General features: G+C 44.2%; 1 protein-coding gene across 2 annotated transcripts; it reads left to right on the top strand.

The window, feature by feature from the left end:
• Nucleotides 1–70: 70 nt before the first annotated feature.
• On the top strand, nucleotides 71–18,233 carry ccdc142 (coiled-coil domain containing 142). Of its 2 annotated transcripts, XM_056382640.1 has the most exons (18): nucleotides 71–319; nucleotides 718–797; nucleotides 1,483–1,523; nucleotides 3,933–3,969; nucleotides 4,748–5,001; nucleotides 6,351–6,581; nucleotides 6,869–8,094; nucleotides 9,351–9,649; nucleotides 9,864–9,953; nucleotides 10,203–10,373; nucleotides 10,506–10,660; nucleotides 11,823–11,957; nucleotides 12,229–12,343; nucleotides 13,798–13,975; nucleotides 15,120–15,230; nucleotides 16,853–16,953; nucleotides 17,789–17,954; nucleotides 18,095–18,233. In XM_056382640.1, the coding sequence occupies exons 2-18, from the start codon at nucleotides 737–739 to the stop codon at nucleotides 18,201–18,203; spliced, it is 3,480 nt and encodes a 1,159-aa protein (XP_056238615.1). In that variant the 5' UTR covers nucleotides 71–319; nucleotides 718–736; the 3' UTR covers nucleotides 18,204–18,233. The 2 variants fall into 2 exon arrangements, with proteins under 2 accessions (XP_056238615.1, XP_056238616.1); XM_056382641.1 differs by lacking the exon at nucleotides 11,823–11,957.
• Nucleotides 18,234–19,188: the final 955 nt, after the last annotated feature.

Genomic DNA, 19,188 nt, shown 5'->3' with positions numbered 1-19,188 from the left:
TAACAACCGGGGACGCTGTCCCCTGATTGGCTGGGCTACAGCTTGTGTTTTCCGGTCTTGCTAGCAGAGATGCTATTTTAAAACCCCACTTCCTCGGTGAACAGTGGATTAACACGTCCGTCTTGGGAAATACCTAAGTCAATAATAAGATTCTCTTTGATGGACATGAGCAGCTCTGTGGGACTGTACACACCGGCACTGACCGGCTTCATTCAACACACACAGGTTGGGGTCTGAACAGGTCTGCCCCGGTCAGGGTCCGGTCAGGTCTTTCAGGAGGCACCGGGGATGGACGACTGGACGACACTTGTGATCCTGAGTAAGAATAACGTGATGGTGAAAACTCGATCTCAGCTCAGCTCCTACATAGACTATATGAAAAGACTGCAACAATGTAAAACTAACGCTAACTAACTAACTAACTAACTAACTAACTAACTAACGCTTTAACACTATGCCATTCATTACTGAAACAGACACACTGTTTACACCTTCCAGCACAGAGATAGATGTCTGCTGTGAGTGTTTATACATATATACAACAACAACAACATGTGTTAACAATGCTTCATAATTTGTAAGTTCATTATGTTTTCAATATGAATTCCGAGTTTGTAAAGTAAGAAATAAATGTAGTGAAGTCAAAAGGAAAGTCTCATGAAATATGAGGAAACAGAAATATAAACCTGAGCTCTGACACTGACTCAATGTTCACAGCTTAGCTGCTTCCTCTGGGATGGATCAAAACAACCCAGAGACCCTGAAAGATCCTGGTGGAGAGCCTGGTCTGACAGCAGGTGACACACACACACACACACACACACACACACACACACACACACACACACACACACACACACACACACTGTATTTCATAGTTTCATCCAGCACTATGTGTATGTGAGCTGTGTTTACATGTGAAAACTTCAGAGAACATTTTATTGTGTATATGTGTGTGCACGCATTTATACTTGGGTTTATATGCATATGAATTAAGATGATGCAGGTATATATTAACCTGCACTTATGTTGCAAGCTAAGTTATGTATGCTTGTATATTATTTTCACTTGTAGTATTGTAGTTTATAATATAGATAGGTACAATATACCATGAATGAATTCTGTGTTTTATTATCTCAGAAGTATATATGTATATGCACACTTCTTTTTTTTCTGATGTTGTTCATTTGTCAACATAACTTAATTAAAAATTGTTGACAAAAAAAACATTTCACACAGTCTTTAAGGTCACTTTCTGCTTCCTGTTGTGCTGTGTAGCCTGTTAACAAGCTCCACACAGTGACTTTCAGATGTGACTGTGAAGTGGAGGCGAGTCAGTCAGAGAAGCCTGTTGGCTGTGATGTGGCTTTGGCTCATTAACTGGATTACTGAGATCACCGTGGTGACAGGTGACTGTGTGTGTAGTGTTGTTTTCTTTGTGTTGACTGATGACTGTGGGTTTTCTCTGTGTCTCTCTTTCAGACTGGAACAACTCTGAGTCTGTCTGTCCAGAAAAGGAGCAGGTCAGTTGTTTAATTTGTCAAGAACTCAAAGTTCAAATTTATTTTTTAATCTTTATAACCTGAACTTCACATTTGGTTTCCATGTTTGTCTGATATTAATTATTATTTAAATAGTTTAAAGTTCCATCCATCCATCCATCCATTATCTATACCGCATATCCTTATAGGGTCGCGGGGGTGCTGGAGCCAATCCCAGCTGACATTGGGTGAGGGGGATACACCCTGGACAGGACACCAGTCCATCACAGGGCTGACGTATAGAGACAAACAACCAGTCACACTCACATTCACACCTATGGGCACTTTAGAGTCACCAATTAACCTAATGTGCACTTCTTTAGACTGTGGGAGGAAGCCATGAGGCAACAGTGCTAACCTCTGCGCCGCCGTGCCGCCCATTAGTTTAAAGTTCCACTGGTCATTTTTTTTAACATTAGGAATATGTGTAATATGAAAAGCGATGCCTGTATTGGGGAACCCAGAGAGAATCCTGACTCAATCTGCAGCTCTGCTCAGCTTTTTATCATCCTCTAACTAAGTCACAGATTTGGTTGCATGGTTGTACAGATGACTGGTGTCCAGCAGCAAGCAGGTGGTGTCAGTAAAAACCTCTGATAAACCCAGTGAACACAGTTAGAGATGAGCTGGTATGAAGAATCAAGCACTTCATTATCCACAGACCACAGATTTGGCTCAGTTAAGCACCGCACAGACAGCTGCTTTATTTCTCTGAATTTTATTATGTGCTCCCCTTGCAACACAGTACAACATGCTGCAGCTACCCACGTATTTCACATAGGAACCTTCAGCATGTGGTTCTGTGTTGCAAGGGGAGCACATGATAAAAGTCAGAGAAATAACGCAGCTACCTGTTAGCCTCCAGATGTGTTTACAGTGTCCATATAGGCAACAGAACACCTTCTCCATCTCTGGCAAACTGACTGGTTGATGGAAAACACATCATTGTTTTATGTAATTCCTCTCACTGCCAGAGGGGAGAGACAAATGTTCCAAACTGCAGGTTTGTTCATAAACTCTCTGATCAGGCCCATGAGTTCAGTGTTGGTCTCTACAGCACTCTGCAGTGTGTCATATCTCCAGGCTGTTTTTACATACACACACACACACACACACACACACACACACACACACACACACACACACACACACACACACACACACACACACACACACACACGGTCCCACACTAACACACATGTGCCTTGAACCTGACCTGTGGCCTGTACTACAAAGCAAGTTCAACATACCCTGGATAACTGGGTTAACTGAACCTGACATTGACCGTCCTGATAAGCTGTACTACGAAGCTGGTTATCACCTGGCTCAGTTAACTCTGAGTTCACCTGTCCAGGTACCTGGTTCATGTGAAAGAGGCAGAGTTGTTAATTATAAGTAACATCATCCATCGTCCACCATAAATGAAGTACTACCTGTAATTTTGTGTTATAGCAACGTCCAAAAGTGATGTTCAACAAGGTGGAATGTAAACATGATTGACTGGAATAAAAAAAAAATTATTTCCATGTCTAAATATAATTTCTATTAAAGTCAGATTAAGGATATATTGTAAATAAGAACATGAATTCTCATGACGTTTCTTACTGAGTTTTTCCCTCTTTTGTCCGATGATGAACAAACTGTTATGAACATGTGAAGCAGATCAAACAGTTAAAGTTCATGTCAGACTGTTTCTGCTGCAGAGAGGAGAGAAAGAAAAGAGTCAGTCTGACTGAAATCTTCATTTATAACCATGGAAACAGTGAACAGTGTGTGGATCATTGTTGGTTTGGTTTTGATTTCTCCTCATGTTGTTCTGAGCTGCAGTGATGAAGAAGAGAGTAAAAGCTTCATCACTGTCAGGAATCCTGTCCATTAAAGAGTCTGTGTTCAGGTCAAATGAAGCTACAATAGTTATTATGTAGTTATTTAGTGATAAACTCTCCTCTGTTTGTTAGAGGCTCTGTTTTAAAACCAGAGTGACACATGGAAACAGCAACACATCCACTGATCTATACAAATATGTACTGATCTTTATTACTGATCACTTTATTGTAAACTCTTTTGTCCCTGTCAGGATCCTGTAGGAATGATGACTCAGTTTTTCCAGTGATTTGATTGGTCAGTGTTTGGCTGTTGACAGGTTTTGATCCGATCCTCTGAAGGAGGTTAGGAGTTCAGGATCAGTTACCATGGTGATTTACCCTGGTAAGAAGTGAACCACCGTCGTAGGACTGAAAACCCAGAGTTAAACCTGAAGTTACCTCGATAACCTCAGATCCTGCTTCGTAGTACAGACCTCAGGTTCAGACCTTGTTGCAGCTGTACAGTCATATATTTAAGAGTTAATTTAACCAAACAAAGTGCTAATATTTTGTTCTTGTGTTTCAGAGGAGATGTCTGGTGACAGAGGATGTGACCACTAATGGTAGGAACATGTGACAGCAGCACTCAGTGCCACAGCCCACAGTACTGATGCTACACACTCATCATAGTACACTGACAGGAAATGATAAAACACATGAAACAAAGTCAGACGTCCATCTAACTGAAGTGTCTCTTCTTACTGAACTAGACAAACAGACGGTAAATGTCTGTCTTTCTGTGGCTGTTTATCCAGCTGTGAGCAGCTCCTTCATGTCCTTTGTGCACTGTGGAAGAACAGTCAACATCAGCAGCACACTCAGAGGTAGACTGTATTCAGTCTGCATGCTTTCAGTAAATCCAGAGCACAGTATAAAGTAAAGGCCTGCTAAGAGTCAGTTTGTAATGTGGACCATGGAATCAACAGCAGACTTTCTTTTATGGTAGATCACACCAGCTCAGATGTTCTGTTGCACTCTGGTTTTTCACACAGACCTACACTGTAACACTGAGAGAAAGAACGTTTCACTGTGGTCGGTATCAGAAATACAGAACTGTCTCTCTAACAGTCCCTGCTGCTCCAAACCATCTCTCTGCTCTCAGATTAACTGCTGCCGCTCAAAAGGATCTGAGAGCAGACAGACAGTTCTGAACAGTAGCAGAGCAGTGAAATCAAAGTCAATGCTCTTGAATAAAGACAGGAAATAAACTCTATATTTGAAACCATCTGTTGAACCTCTAAACCCTCTGTTTCCATTTAAACTAAACCACATAAAAAACTCTGGCTTCCTTTGGCTCGTCTCGTGTTGATCTTCACAACGTGTTAATGTCGGATCTTCCAGGCTCCTGGTCACAAAGCTCCATCTCCCGCTCCCTGCAGCGAGCTGAGACGTTACTCAGGACCACCTTTAACCCCAGTCTGAAGTGGCTGTTCCACGGCCGCAGTCAGGATGAGGACGCAGAGGAAGGACATTTTGTGGTTGCACACAACCTGGTCTCCCGGTCCTCTGCTCGTCTGCTGCGTCTGCAACAGGCTCTTCTGACTGTGGCACCACAGTGGCAGTTGGTCGGCGGGGCACAGGTGGGATCTCCCCAGGTGAGTTTGAGGGAGTGCTGGGCCGCTTGCACAAAACACCTCACTTTAATATTTAAGGTTTTCTCCATATCTTGGTCTTACACTTCACGAAACACTTGGCCAGAATAGACAAGTTGGACCTCTTGACAAGAATTTTTGAATTCATTTTCATTGCAATTTCCTCCTACATCTGGTGTTTTCTGTTAGATGTTATTCGTGGATGAAATGGACCATTTAGTAAGTTTTCTTTTGTTATATTCCTCTAGATGATTCGCCCTTTCCTCCTTTTTTTTTTTTTTTTGTTGGGCCTTTATTCTGACAGGACAGTGAGAGATAGACAGGGAGGTTAGGGAGAGAGAGGGATGACATGCAGCAAAGGGCTGTGGGTCGGACTCGAACCAATGGCCGCTGCAGTTAGGACTAAGCCTATTGGTAGGCGCTCTACCAGGTGAGCCAACGAGGCTTATTCAAGGTCTTTTTATTGGTAGTTCAAGTCATACAGAATGTAATAAATCACTGATACAGGTGAACAAAGACAATGTGTCTCCTCCCCCTTTGATCTGCTCCGAGAGCGCCATCCATGTATATTGTTACTGTACCATGTTTGTAGTGGAGTGGATTTCCTAACCAATTACATAACCCCCCCCCCCCAAAAAAAACAAAAAATGGTCAAACAAACACAAACAAAAAGAACGGAATTGAATTAAACAATACAATAAATAGAGAAAAACAGAGATTAACAACAATAAATTAAAGGAGATCAATAAATAACAATATATAATATGGGGTCAGTATCAGTAGCGTCTATTCTTTCTACATAAGTTCAAAAAGGTTGCCATTTAGCATGGAATTTCTGAGCACATCCTTTCATAGTATAGAGAACTTTCTCCACTGTCAAATGGTGTATAAGGTTTTTAATCCATAGTCCAAAAGCTGGAGGAAAGGTATTCTTCCATTTAAGCAGTAGAAGTCAGCTGCGGTCTTTTCCTCCCTCGACCATTTTGCTTTTCCTGCTTTCTTTTCTTCTGCCATTTTTTTTCCTACTGGCCAACTTTTTGTGATGATAACAGGTGAGACGACAACCGACATGACAAGCGCTAATGCCAACGCTGCCAATGCTAACCCAACAAACAAACGGTCTCCATGGAAACTATAGAACTTTACCGCTGTAAAATCTCTTTCATTGCCGTAAATGCCTTTATGTTTTTCCTTAACTAAGAAACATTTTAAAAGGTTCTGTGCAAAACCCTTAAGTAAGTCCCTCAGCTAAGGAGAATTTCCAACCCTTCAAGTGTCAGACTTAAGTAGAAAACTTAAGGTCTACATCTCCTGCAGCTGTTTGCATAAAACTGACCCCCCCCCCCCTTCAGGTGTGTGTTAAAGGTGTCCCAGAGAGAGAGGCAGAGGGTGGAGTTGTCCTCGTACCCTCCTCCTCCCTGCAGGGGCCCTACAGGACTCTGTGGAGACTCCTGGAGCAGCGGTCCCTGCTGCTCTTCATACACGAGTACACAAGGAGGGCTCGCCTCGCCGCAGCGTACATATCAAGAGTGAGCCACCTGCTGGAGGAGCAGCTGAGGAGACCACACCTGACACCTCACCAGGTGAGGCTCCTCTGTGTGAAGTGAAACCTCTGAGAATCAGCACTGAACTCTGAGTTCAGTGATTCTAGTTGATTCTAATTGAACATTTTGACTTTCTTCCACTGTATTGTTTATTGTATATCAGCTGCTTGTGTGTCAACAGTATTTGACCTTTGGCTTCTTCAGTGGAAAAAGAGTTTTATTAAAGATGTTTGTAAAATATATATTCCAGAGTAAAAAATGGTTCTGGTGTCAGCGGCTCTGTAATAGTCACATTTCAGAGGACACCTCTCTCCTCTCCTCTCCAGACCCTGTCCAGCTTGTCTTCATTCAGGGTCAGTCTTGGCTCGCTGAGTCAGGAGCTCCGGGTCCATCTCAACCACTGGTCTTGTCTGTTCTCCAAAGTCCAGTCTGACCATTACCTGAGACCTGCTCTAGTCCAGCAGACCGGGCTGCTGGTGGAGATCAAACAGACTCTGGACTCTCTTGGTCTGCAGGCCCTGGTTCTGATGGAGCACTACGTGTGTGTGATCCTGTCTGCTGTGGCCCGGGCGGAGCTAGACTCTGTACCACGAGAAGTCCTGCAGGATATTTTAGCTGGTACAGACGTGTACAACCAGGCAGTGGAGGAGCAGAGGGCGCAGCGCAGTGCCACCCAGCTGAGGACTGCAGTATTACTCCGAGCTCATCACACCACACTGGATCCTGGTCTTCCACACAGCAAACAACACCACCCTGCTGCCTTCTCAGTCAGAGAGCTGACGGTGATCTTAGCAGCGCATCATGCAGAAACTGCAGCCGAGCAGCTTCGGAGCCGGGCCTCTGCTCAGAGCTGTCAGGTCTGTCAGGTCCACCACACTCAAGAAGCCGGCCCGAGTTCTGTTAGGTCAAGTATCAGCTGTGGGACCTGCACACTGAGACCAGAGTGGACCTGGGAGCAGCTGCAGCACACCTTCCTTATTCCACCTCCTCTCCTCTCATCCCATCAGCCCGCTCTGCAGCTCCATCGGGACAGTGCTGAAAACCACCTCCCTGTACTAGCCAAACCCACCTCTGTCCAGCATAGACCAGACTGCTCTGACAAAGACCCAACCAGCCAGTGCCAAACCCACATACCCCGGAACAGTCCAGTCCAGGCCAGTGTAGAGACTGTGGCCTTAGCCCAACCACATGTAGAAAACTGTGAACCACCACAGACCATTTCACCACCGTCAGAATCCTCCCACCGTCTCTCAGCCCCCCCAGTGTCAGCTGTCTGCCAACAAGAGCGTTCTTCAGTGGAGTTACTCTTTCAGCTGCTGGTTTCCTGCAGTGACCTGCTGGTTCCACTGGTTTCACACACAGAGGCTCCAGCTGAGCCGCTGCTGCCACATACGCCAACAGATGTGACTGTAACTGCTCCGATCATCAGTGCAGCTGACTCTGTGGAATTAAATAGACTGAGTACAGACCTGAGCAAGGACCAGAACACGGAGGGGTCTCAGGCAGACTGGGCTGAACTGGACATGACTACCAGGCTGGAAACCACCTGCAGGTAAAGTCCAGATTAACCAGCCTCTGACTGTTGTGCTGATGTTGATCCAAGACCTCAGTCCGCTTTGAGTTAACTGCATTAGATAAATTAACGTGAAGTAAAAATGAAAGGGCACTTTTAAAACTTTTTTTTTTTTTTACTAAAATTACAAATCCAGATCCAGTTGGACTCTGTAGGTTGCAACTGAAGATATGAAATGTTAAGTAGCCTTCTGATTTTGGTTCACCTTATTTCAACAAACATACTTCATCCAATTTATTGATTGGATATGAATTGATTTTTATCTGGGAGATTCTGACTCCTGAAAGACTTGTTGGAAACCCAGAAACACATGATTGTAGAATGGTGTTACAGAGTGAAGCTTCTTTAGCCTCATAGACAATCTTTGACTGAGGACAAACATGTTGAAGTCTGTTTCCTTGAACCTTAACCTGAGACAAATGTCTCTCTAACCCCACTGATGGACAGTCTATAGCTGAAACTGCTTATCAATTATTGTTATCAGAAATTAATAAAAAATATTCTTATTAAAGTATTGATATTACATAATAACTTAATAACTACAACAGAAAGGACTAAGGTGGTTCAATCCCTGGCTCCTCCAGTCTGCTTGTTGAAGTGTCCTTGGCCAAGATACTGAGCCCCAAATTGCCTCTGATGGCTGTTCCATCACTGTGTGAGTGTGTATGGGTGTGATGCTTGAATGTGTGTGAATGGTCTCTAAGACTTTTCTGCTTGTTAACAGGTTCTTTTTTTAACTAACTCCCAGCTAATCCAAAAATAGTCAAAGAGGAGGGGCGTGTGTGGAACTGAGACGTTGGTGCATGCTGGTTTGTCGCAAGCATACGCTCACCCACCCTCACTCAAAGAGGCCACGCCCTCAATTCTACATAACGTTAAGTCTTAATAAAATGTAAACAGGTGAGGTATATAAACAGCTGTCATGAAGGAGGAAATTAGCTCTGGAGACCAAAACAGTTTTTGTACCAGGCTGTAAACATGTTTATTTCTGCTGTAATGTTGGTCATTTTAACATGGGAGTCTATGTGGACTGACTCACTGTTGGAACTCACTGCAGAACTGCAGGTTTTGGTTCTTCAATGTTGATAATTCATGTTTCAGCCTTGGAGGTTGAGGCTTGGTCACATTACACTGTGCACCACGAGTGTTAGATGCAAACAGCTGTAGGTGACCACACTGATGGTTTCAGGTAGCTGGACCCTCTGTCATAACTGCAGACTGTTTGCGTCCCTCAGCTCAGGTTTTCAGAGGGACAGAGACCCAGAGGGAGAGGTGACTGTGGGACTAGAGGGGACAGCGGTGGCGCCAGACTGTGTGCGGCCTCACTCGGTTCAGTGGTTGGACCTCGGTCAGTCTCTGGTGTTTGCTGATCTGTTGGGACAGTACCGGGCCCTGCTGTGGACTCTATGCAGCAGAGCCCTGTGGCTGCAGATGTTTGTCCCACCAGCAGGGAGTGCAGCAGGGAGCATCAACCTCCAAGACAACCACAGGGGATTCCAGATCCTGGACCGGCTCAGCCGAGCTTCAGAGACAGGTCAGGAGATTGTGTATGTCTCTCATGAATTAGTGTTGAACTGATAACTTCCTTTACACTAGGTCCAGAGTTCGTGTGAATGTTTATTCTACATCATGTGAAACAGTTTAGTTTAAATCCAGACACGCACGCACGCACGCACACACGCAGCTTCATTCTGTTTCAGATCCTTAAGTTCAGAAATGTGGTTTGTGGTTTTTTGTGCTCTCTGTAGAAGATCTGGTTCCAAAGGAGTGCAGGGCCATGCTGGAGGATTTCAGGCTGAATCTCTTAGTCTGTACGGCACATGCTCAGTGGGACTATGGTTAGTACACACACACACACACACACACACACACACACACATACACCCACACACACAGACCACTCTGTTGTTTTTATATTTGATGTTATGTAGGATATTTGATTATCAGCAGTTAATGAGAATTAAATCAGCATCATTAAGCCTCAGTCTGAACATTGCACTGCAGGTTTTTCAGTAAAGGTCTTAAATACTTCTAATCTAATCTAATTTTGTCACATGGTCTCACACACACTGTCCGTCTGCCCTCAGTGTTGTGCAGAGGTTTAGGTTCTGCTCTCAAGGATAAGTGCCTCAGAGACGGCAGCCACTCTGTGATGTCATCATCTAAGATGATGTCAGTGACCATGGAGCACTTCCTGCTGCTGACCCCTCCTCTCCTGTCGTCTTTGTGCTGTCAGCTCTCAGACAGCAGGAGCTCAGGTAAGCAGTGTTCTCTCCACATTCAGTCAGTGTGTGTGTGTCAGTGCTGATGTGTAAAGCGGCAATATAACATCATGTCGGGTAGTTACAGTCCAGTCCAACCATCCCACCTCTCTCCATCTCTCCCCCCAGGCTCCTCCAGCCTCCTCACCCTCCACAGACAGTCTGTCAGCCTGGTGTCGGCCACAGTGCAGCTGTCCACATTCTGGATCTTGTCCAAGGCTTACCAGTTCCTCTCCTCATGGAGCCTCAACAGATTCCTGCTCATCACACAGGGGGACCTTAAGGTAGGTTCCTCACCCAGATCAACCAGAGGACTTTAACAATCACTGGAGGATCCAGACATGACATCACAGGAGTTCATTTGTCCTGATAGAGGCATGAACAGACTTGTGCTGCAGTTTTCACACCTCCCTCCAGATAAAGGATAAAGTTATTAATGTTATTTGATGTTTTCATTATTATCCTACAAACCTACAGTGTGTTCCTCAGTTGTAGTTTTTAGAACACAGACAACGAGACTCATTTAAAGGTAATTTTATTTTTACTTTAAACTGAAGCACTGTGGCAGGTCAGCTGAAGCAGGGTGGACGCTGAATGTGTGTGAGGGCTGGGGGGGTGTGGCTGGAGCATGAGGGGCAGAGGTGGATTTTGGATGGGGCAGGATTGATGGCGAGGGCTTTCAGGTTGGAGTAGTCAGTGAAGCAGACAGGTGAGGCAGGTGAGACCAACGAGGGGAGCAGAGCTGGGTGAGGCCAGCAGCAGAGGATGGGTGAGTCACAGTAATACGCGTGAGGACTGAACAATGTGGTGGAGTAAACACAGGAGAGTGTTGTCCACATCACCTGATGTTGCCTGGCTTTTCTCTTTATAGCCAGTGATGGTCCTCATCCCCTTCCCCTTGTTGTGCTGCAGCTTCCTCTCTGCTTTCTTTTTGTAGTCCTCCTTCGCCGGCTTTAATTTCCGCTTGTGTCACGCCAGTAAAGCCTGTTGAATTGAATTGAATTGAAAGGTGAGAGAGAGAGGGAGTGAATCTTTGCTCTGCTTACAGCTCTCTTGAAATCAGTTTTATCCATTTGAAATGGTAAAATATTCTGGGTCCATTATGAAGCCGTGGCGGGAGTAACCAGACTGTGGCTGAGGACGTCAGTAGAGCAGGCGGTCCTTCAATGTGGCTGATCTCAAATTCATCTTGGGTCCATTCATGTCTGAACTTAGAGAAAACCGCTTGGGATCAGATCACCCGAGACAGTGTTAATACCAGGTCTGAACAGGATCTTTTCTGTGTATCACAGCCTGATGCGTGTGCTGTGGAGCTCCATCCTGACTGAAGCTAACATGCAAACACAATGTAATGTAATGAAGTGCCTGCCGGCCTGTCAGTGCAGTCTTTATGAATACAAATGAGCATCAGTGTGTTTGTCTTGTGCTCTTTCTTTGTCTCTGCAGGAGCTCAGAGAGTCGTTAGAGGTGATGGTGTGTCAGACCAGGTCCCTGATGATGAATCCAGACAGTGACTGTTACTCATCACTCCTGCTCAGGCAGCAGCTGGAAGCTCTGGACAGGGCGGTGTCTGAGCTGCAGGTGACTGAACACTGTGCTCAGTCCTGTTGTGAGGACGGTGTTGCAGTGTTTAGAATTGTGTGGATTAGAGAAGAACAGTAAGACAAAGGTTCAGTAGCATTACGTCTCTGTAGATCTCAGTAGGAGAAATGAATGTCCTCTGACAGCTGCAGCTTCCTGCAGCAGGAGCAGAGAACTGCATCTCCATTTCTTCTCTCATAGATATGACATCATGTAAACCAGAGAGTGTAGCTGTGGTCTGATCCTGGTGTCTCTGGTCTGTGTCCCTCAGACCTTCTCCTCTCTGGTGCTGAAGACCTTCTCCAGTGACTGTAAGAGGATGTCAGGGGAGATCTTTGAACAGACCATGCCCTCTTCTGTTCACTGGAAACACAGCCACAGAACAGGTACTGAAATCTGACAGTTATCAGGCCCAAGAGTCATGTTAACCACATATTTTTTACTACATTTTTTTTTATCAATGACAGAAAAATCTTGAGACCATCCGTTTGACAGATTTGAACAGAGTTAGATGGCAGGTTCTGTCAGGCGGATGCACAGACTGAACACAGACAGGAGCATGTCTGTGACCACTACACTGAGGGCTGCAGCAGTGAGCACAGGCTGCTGGATTTCTTCTCAGTGAAGCGAGTGCTTGCAGGATCAGAAAATCCCCTGTTCTCAGAGAGTTATGTCGATCTCTGATCCCTTCCCTGGGAGAAATGTTCCGCAACTTCAAAACTCAGGCTTGAAGTGGAGATGATAATACTAGTCTCCATCACAGTGCACAGGTTCAGCCTTCAGAACAAATTTAAAACAGCAATGAGAAGTTGCCTGCCTGACGCAAAGACACAAAACCTAATGACAAGCGTCTCTGCAGCAGTCTGTCTTGACGCACCCAGTTTAAATCCAATGAAGAAGGTTTGAGTTCAAGTCAATTGAGTTCAATTCAATTTCTTGTCAATAGTTTGCTGCTATTTTAATTTTATTCATAAAAATGAATTCACCTACTTCCTGTGGTGTTGAGATGAAAAGTCGCTGTCAGTGTCTCTGTTCATCTTTCCCTCCATGCCCCTGCATGATCTGAATGATTTTTATGAATTATAATGAAATGCTATTAAATAGGATGTGTCTCATTATCATTAAAAATTTAAATGAAGCGTAATAATAGATTGTTACAGAATTTTTATGACCTTCATTATGACTTTCTCCTCATCCTCTTATGCAACTACTGATCAGACCTGGAGTCAGTGAAACCAGACTTCTAACCAACACTCACACATTTAGAGAAACATCAGCTGATGTGAACCAGGCCTCACAACAAAGATCTCAGAGACTGAGGATGAAGAAGAGATGATGAGCATGAAGCTGAAAGAGTCTCAGAGATCAGATCTTCTTCAGTCCACAGTCACACAGTGAACACGTCACTGTACATGAGACTGAGGGCTCAGTCTGAAAGTCTGGAGGGTTGACATGTGGATTTAACAATAGTCCTTCAGGAGAGAGCTCCCACTGATCTCAGACCAGATCTTCTGTCATGGTGTAATCTGTCATGGGAGGACGCAGTAGAAACATCCCGTGACAGGAATCAGCTCAGATACGCAGAACTGGCAGCAGAGGCAAAGAACAGGGTTGTGACCTGATCCTGAAGCACGGGGGGGGGGGTTCTTTGAGGTGCTTCCTTGCCTGGCGTTAGGTCAGGGGTGGTGGCTCTTCACAGCCTGAGGCCCCCTGCAGGGCCCAGCGACAGGTCCCATCCAACATCGCTGAACATGAACTCTGGTTCTCTGGGTCCAGAGAACTTATCACCCAGATTTGATAACATTTAACTGTGTGTGGTGACTTCTCTGATGGTGCACAGGTTTTCCCAGCAGTCCCAGTGAGTATGCATCTCTGGCGGCTCAGACTGTGATTGGTCAGGTTTTAGAGGGTGTGGCTCCGTTGTCTGACGACGCCCGTGTCCAGGCTCTGAGTGTAACGATGACAGCTTTCCTGGAGGCGTGGATGGAGCACATCCTGAAGCAGAAGATCAAATTCAGGTATGTTTGTGGTCGTAGCATCGCACACTGGAAGTCCACCACAGTGTTATCCATCTAATGCATGCTCCGTGGAATGGGCTGCCACTGTAGCTGAAGGGTTACCCGGCTCCATGTCCTTCAGTGTGTTATTCTGTGACCAGAGGCCTGTTCTATGAAGCAAGTTCAACAAACCCAGGATAACTTTTAGTTATCTGGCTTAACTGAACCTAACCTGACCGTCCTGATAACCTGTACTACGAAGTATTAATATGATATGAGAAGAAACACTGATACCTGCAGGTGAATTCAGTTATAGTGACGTCATGAAGTGGAATTCAACAAGGTGAAATGTAAACGATGATCGCATCACTAGAATTTTCAAAAATCTATTTCCTAATATAATTTCTATTAAAGTCAGACTAAAGATATATTGTAAATAAGAACATGAATTATCATTGTTTGAGTTTTTCCCTCTTTTGTCTGATGATGAACAAACTGTTATGAACATGTGAAGCAGATCAAACAGTTAAAGTTCATGTCAGACTGTTTCTGCTGCAGAGAGGAGAGAAAGAAAAGAGTCAGTCCGACTGAAATCTTCATTTATAACCATGGAAACAGTGAACAGTGTGTGGATCATTGTTGGTTTGGTTTTGATTTCTCCTCATGTTGTTCTGAGCTGCAGTGATGAAGAAGAGAGTAAAAGCTTCATCACTGTCAGGAATCCTGTCCATTAAAGAGTCTGTGTTCAGGTCAAATGAAGCTACAATAGTTATTATGTAGTTATTTAGTGATAAACTCTCCTCTGTTTGTTAGAGGCTCTGTTTTAAAACCAGAGTGACACATGGAAACAGCAACACATCCACTGATCTATACAAATATGTACTGATCTTTATTACTGATCACTTTATTGTAAACTCTTTTGTCCCTGTCAGGATCCTGTAGGAATGATGACTCAGTTTTTCCAATGATTTGATTGGTCAGTAGTTTGATCTGATCCACAGCAGGTTAGGAATTCAGTATTAGTTACCATGGTGATTTAACCTGGTAAGAAGTGTTAAACCTGAAGTTAGCTCGATACCAACCTGCTTCGTAGTACAGACCTCTGGTCCAGCTGCTGATCAGCTGTTCAGTGAGGGTTCAGTGTTGCGCTGTGGTTCCTCCTCAGTGTGCAGGGAGCTCTCCAGCTGAAGCAGGACTTTGACTCTATCAGAGAGCTGATCCAGTCGGACAGGTACGGTCTGTCAGCTGACCTCCACCAGCACCTGCTCAGCCTGCGGTACGTCACCTCCTGCCTTCTAACTGACAGTAGTTATAGTGTTGGCCTAGTTGTGTGTGTGTGTGTGTGTGTCTGTGTGTGTCTGTGTGTGTGTGTGTGTGTGTGTGTGTGTGTGTGTGTGTGTGTGTGTCTGTCTGTGTGTGTGTGTGTGTGTGTGTGTGTGTGTGTGTGTGTGTGTGTGGTTGGGTGTGTGTGTGTCAGTGTGTGTGTGTGTGTGTGTGTGTGTGGTTGGGTGGTAGGTTCGTCATGAATATTAATGAGCTAGGTGAAATATCATAATTTGCACCTCTGCTGAACGTATGCAGGTGCAAAACGAGCAGTTAAGTGTTAATGTAACGTTAATTTATTTTAAGACCATAATGCTTTGTAAAATAACAGAAGTAATTTTTTCGAAATATTGAAAATTACAAAAATATTATTGTAATTTAAATAACATATTATTGTATAACTGTAGAACAGAAGAAAATGCAGCACTCAAATGTGTGTAAGAGTACTCCTGAGTGTGTGTAGATTCTGTTCTTTCCTAAGAACAAATCCCAAATAAGACGACATTGAATGTCAGAATCTTCGTAAAAAGTGCTCAAGTGGGTTTTAATTTCTTCTTAAGAATGGTTGGCTAATGAGGCCCAATGTTACCATGGTAACAATCAATGACACCTGTGCTGACTAATAGCACCAAACAACATAAAACAGGAAAACATGGCTCATGATTTGTGGTTTGTTGACATTGTTATGGAGAGAGCAAAGAGAAGGGAAAGAGTTTTTAGACACAGCAGAGGTTTTTTTTCCAAATCAGATTTTTCTTTTTTTTGTTTCACTCTCCACTGAAAGTAAAACGTCCTTGTAACTGTTGAATTCTTCCAAGAGACAAACATTTTGTGCTGAGGGTAAACAGAGCTGAGTGGTTGGATTCGGTTCCTCGGTCTTAATTTACCCAGAATCCATTGTACCACAGTCCGGCTTAAGATAGTCAAGAACAGTTTAGTTCAAAGCAGTTCAGCTTTGTGCACAGATGAATTTAGACTCAGTGTATCTGAAGTCTGACTGTTTGTTATATCTAAGACACAGTCAGTGTGTCTGTGTGAAACCGTCCCCTGACCAGGATCCTCTTCTCATTATTCACATAGATGCTGAACTGTGAATCTTCAAGTGAAACATGAACAAACTTTCAGATCAGTCAGGATACATTTCTGTGTCACAGCTGAACCACACATTCCTGAGACAGTAACTTCTATGAGAACGGGCTCCATGTTTGAGTCAGTTAAGACAGTGGTCCTTCAAGGGGTCCCTGGGGGTCCTGAGCAAAAAGGGAAATCATTTATTTTCACTATAATTCTATCGATCAGTAACACATTGACTTAATATATGACTGTTTTGGTCATTGGTCTCAAACACTTTCTGTAATAAAACATCTGTTATCTTACCAGATGGGGTCCATGGTCTAATTTGTGTCAGGTCAGGGGTCCTTGATGTGAAAAAGTTTGAGAACCACTGAGTTAACAAACAAAAAACAGAAAACAAAAAGCACCAGGAAATATCTGGAGTTTAGAAATGTAGTTTATGGGACGGACGACCTGCTGGAAGGTGTGCTTCACCGTTGTAATCTTCCCTTCTTTCTGCAGGGTGTTTCAGCAGGTGGACTCAGCAGTGGTGTGTCTGCTCCAGCAGCCTCAGGCCAAACCATACCTGCAGTCCAGAACCTGGGAGCCTTTCACACGCTGCTGTGAGTATCACTCTGGTCTCAGACCCACAGGCTCAGGGACTGGATCTGTATTTAGAACCTGAAGAAGACTTTAGAAACATGTAAACAGCAGAGTGTGGGTCAAATGTGGCCCAACATCAAAGTCCGGGACATCATATATGAGACTCACTGCAGTTGTGCTAGAACCATGAATGAGCCATGACACATTTCATGATTTGGGTACCTACATACTTTAATTGCTTCACACACCAGTGATCACACAGGATACTTAGTACACACGTCTTAGATATTAGATGTACATCTCTTATAAATAAAAATATATCACAACAGCTCTGAAGGAACTGATTGGTTTGAAGAAGAAGTCAAACCTGAGGCAGTAACTCTGTGTGTACCTGTGTAATTACTATAATTAATAATGATTATTATTAATGTTATTAGCTATCACTACTTTTATCAGTAGGAGCACTACAGTTGCCTCTACATTACTATTGCTGTTACTGCCACTACTGTCACTATTATTAAGTTTGCTATCACTGTACTTTCTTGTTCTTTTCCTCTACGCTCTCTCTTGCTCTCTCTCTCTCTCTTGCTCTCTCTCTCCCTCTCTGTCTCTCTCTCTCCAACCCAACCGGTCGAGGCAGATGGCCCCCCACTCTAAGTCCAGTTCTGCTCGAGGTTTCTGCCTCTTTCCTTGCCACTGTGGCCTAGTGCTGCTCTTGGTGGGAATTGTTGGTCTCTGTAGTTAATATTTTAAAGAGAAGGTCTAGACCCGCTCTATTTGGAAAGTGCCTTGAGATAACGTATGTTGTGAATTGGCGTTATACATAGAGAAATTGACTTGACTTGACCTGTTCAGGTCCAGCCGGCAGCAGACACAGCTCTGATGCAGCGGTGGGGAGCAGTATAACCAACCTGGGCTGTGTAGAGGGTGAAGACCTGACTCAGGCTGACCCCTCTGTTATGACCTCTGACCTCCCTCCAGTGGACCCCTCCAACCCCGGAGAGCCCTACCTCGCCCCAAGGTATGTGTTACAGCTTCTACGTGGAGGCAGTGATGGTGTGGAACAGTAAAGAACCTCTGAAGGTTCCGTGTTCTTCATGTGTTTTGGGGCCAGTGGAGTTCCTGCAGTAAGAACGCTTCTGTCTGTGTTTGTGCTCTCAGTCTGGCTCTGGGTCCTGTTCAGCAGGAGTGGTTGGACCTGAGGATCCATGGCAGTGCTCGACGCTGGAGGCTGCCGGGACTACAGTGTCTCTCCAAGTCTGAACCCTGAACCCTGAACCCTGAACACACACACACACACATGCACACGCACACACACACACACACTCTGGTTTAATCCTGTTGTTTGTACTGTACATTTAAGAAACTTTTCAAAGATGTCAAGCTTATTTATTAATATTTGTATCTTTAACTAAATATTTGTTTTACCAGCAAAATTATTTTCATATTCCTGAATAAAATACATTTTTATTCATATATTTCATCATCATAACTTTGTGATAAAATGTTAAATATGTGTATATGGTGCCTTCCACACTGTGCTGTGAGCCAATGGATTCAAGTGGAGTTAAAACAAATTAAATAAATAAACATGAAATGCACCATGATAACAAACAGTGTCTCTGTTCATTCAGATGAAACCTCTTCTTTATTAATAACCAACTAAAATCAGTTTCTTACTTGTAGAACACAATAGACCTGAGGCAGAAATCGGACTGGAATAAAGTGAGCACCACTGAAGGTGTAGTTGAGAGTAATTTGTGTTTTATCAGCTGGGGGCCAGGACTAAACCCAACTGGGGCCCGAGACAGACTATCGTTGTTATTTATTCTCTCACAGACCACAGCCTCCGTCTGGATCCACAATAGTTTAGTCTTTATTTACTTCAGCTCCAGAAAATCATAGACTTTTATTAGAGGCAGGTCTTTATGTCTAACTCCCTCTGTTTGATATGTAGAGTTGGTCATAGTCGTTAGTATGAAGCCTCGTTACTGATGACTTCTCTCTCTCCCTCTCTCTCTCCCTCCCTCTCTCCTGCTCTCTCTGCTCAGTGTGTCTTATGTTCAGTTATTCCTCTGCCTCCTTTAGTAATAATGATACATGTAATCAAAGTAGTTTATTTGTTGTAATGGAGGCGAGGCTCAGTGTATTGGAAGTGCTCCTCATCTTCCATGCAGTTCCCGAGCAGCAGGAAACCAGAGCGACTCAGTGGACTGCCTGTAACAAGAGGTGCAGCCCTGAGCCCCTGGTCAGCA

The sequence above is a fragment of the Seriola aureovittata genome, chromosome 8, assembly GCF_021018895.1.
Source record: "Seriola aureovittata isolate HTS-2021-v1 ecotype China chromosome 8, ASM2101889v1, whole genome shotgun sequence".
Taxonomy (NCBI): domain Eukaryota; kingdom Metazoa; phylum Chordata; class Actinopteri; order Carangiformes; family Carangidae; genus Seriola; species Seriola aureovittata.
This window is presented reverse-complemented; position numbering and strand designations above follow the sequence as displayed.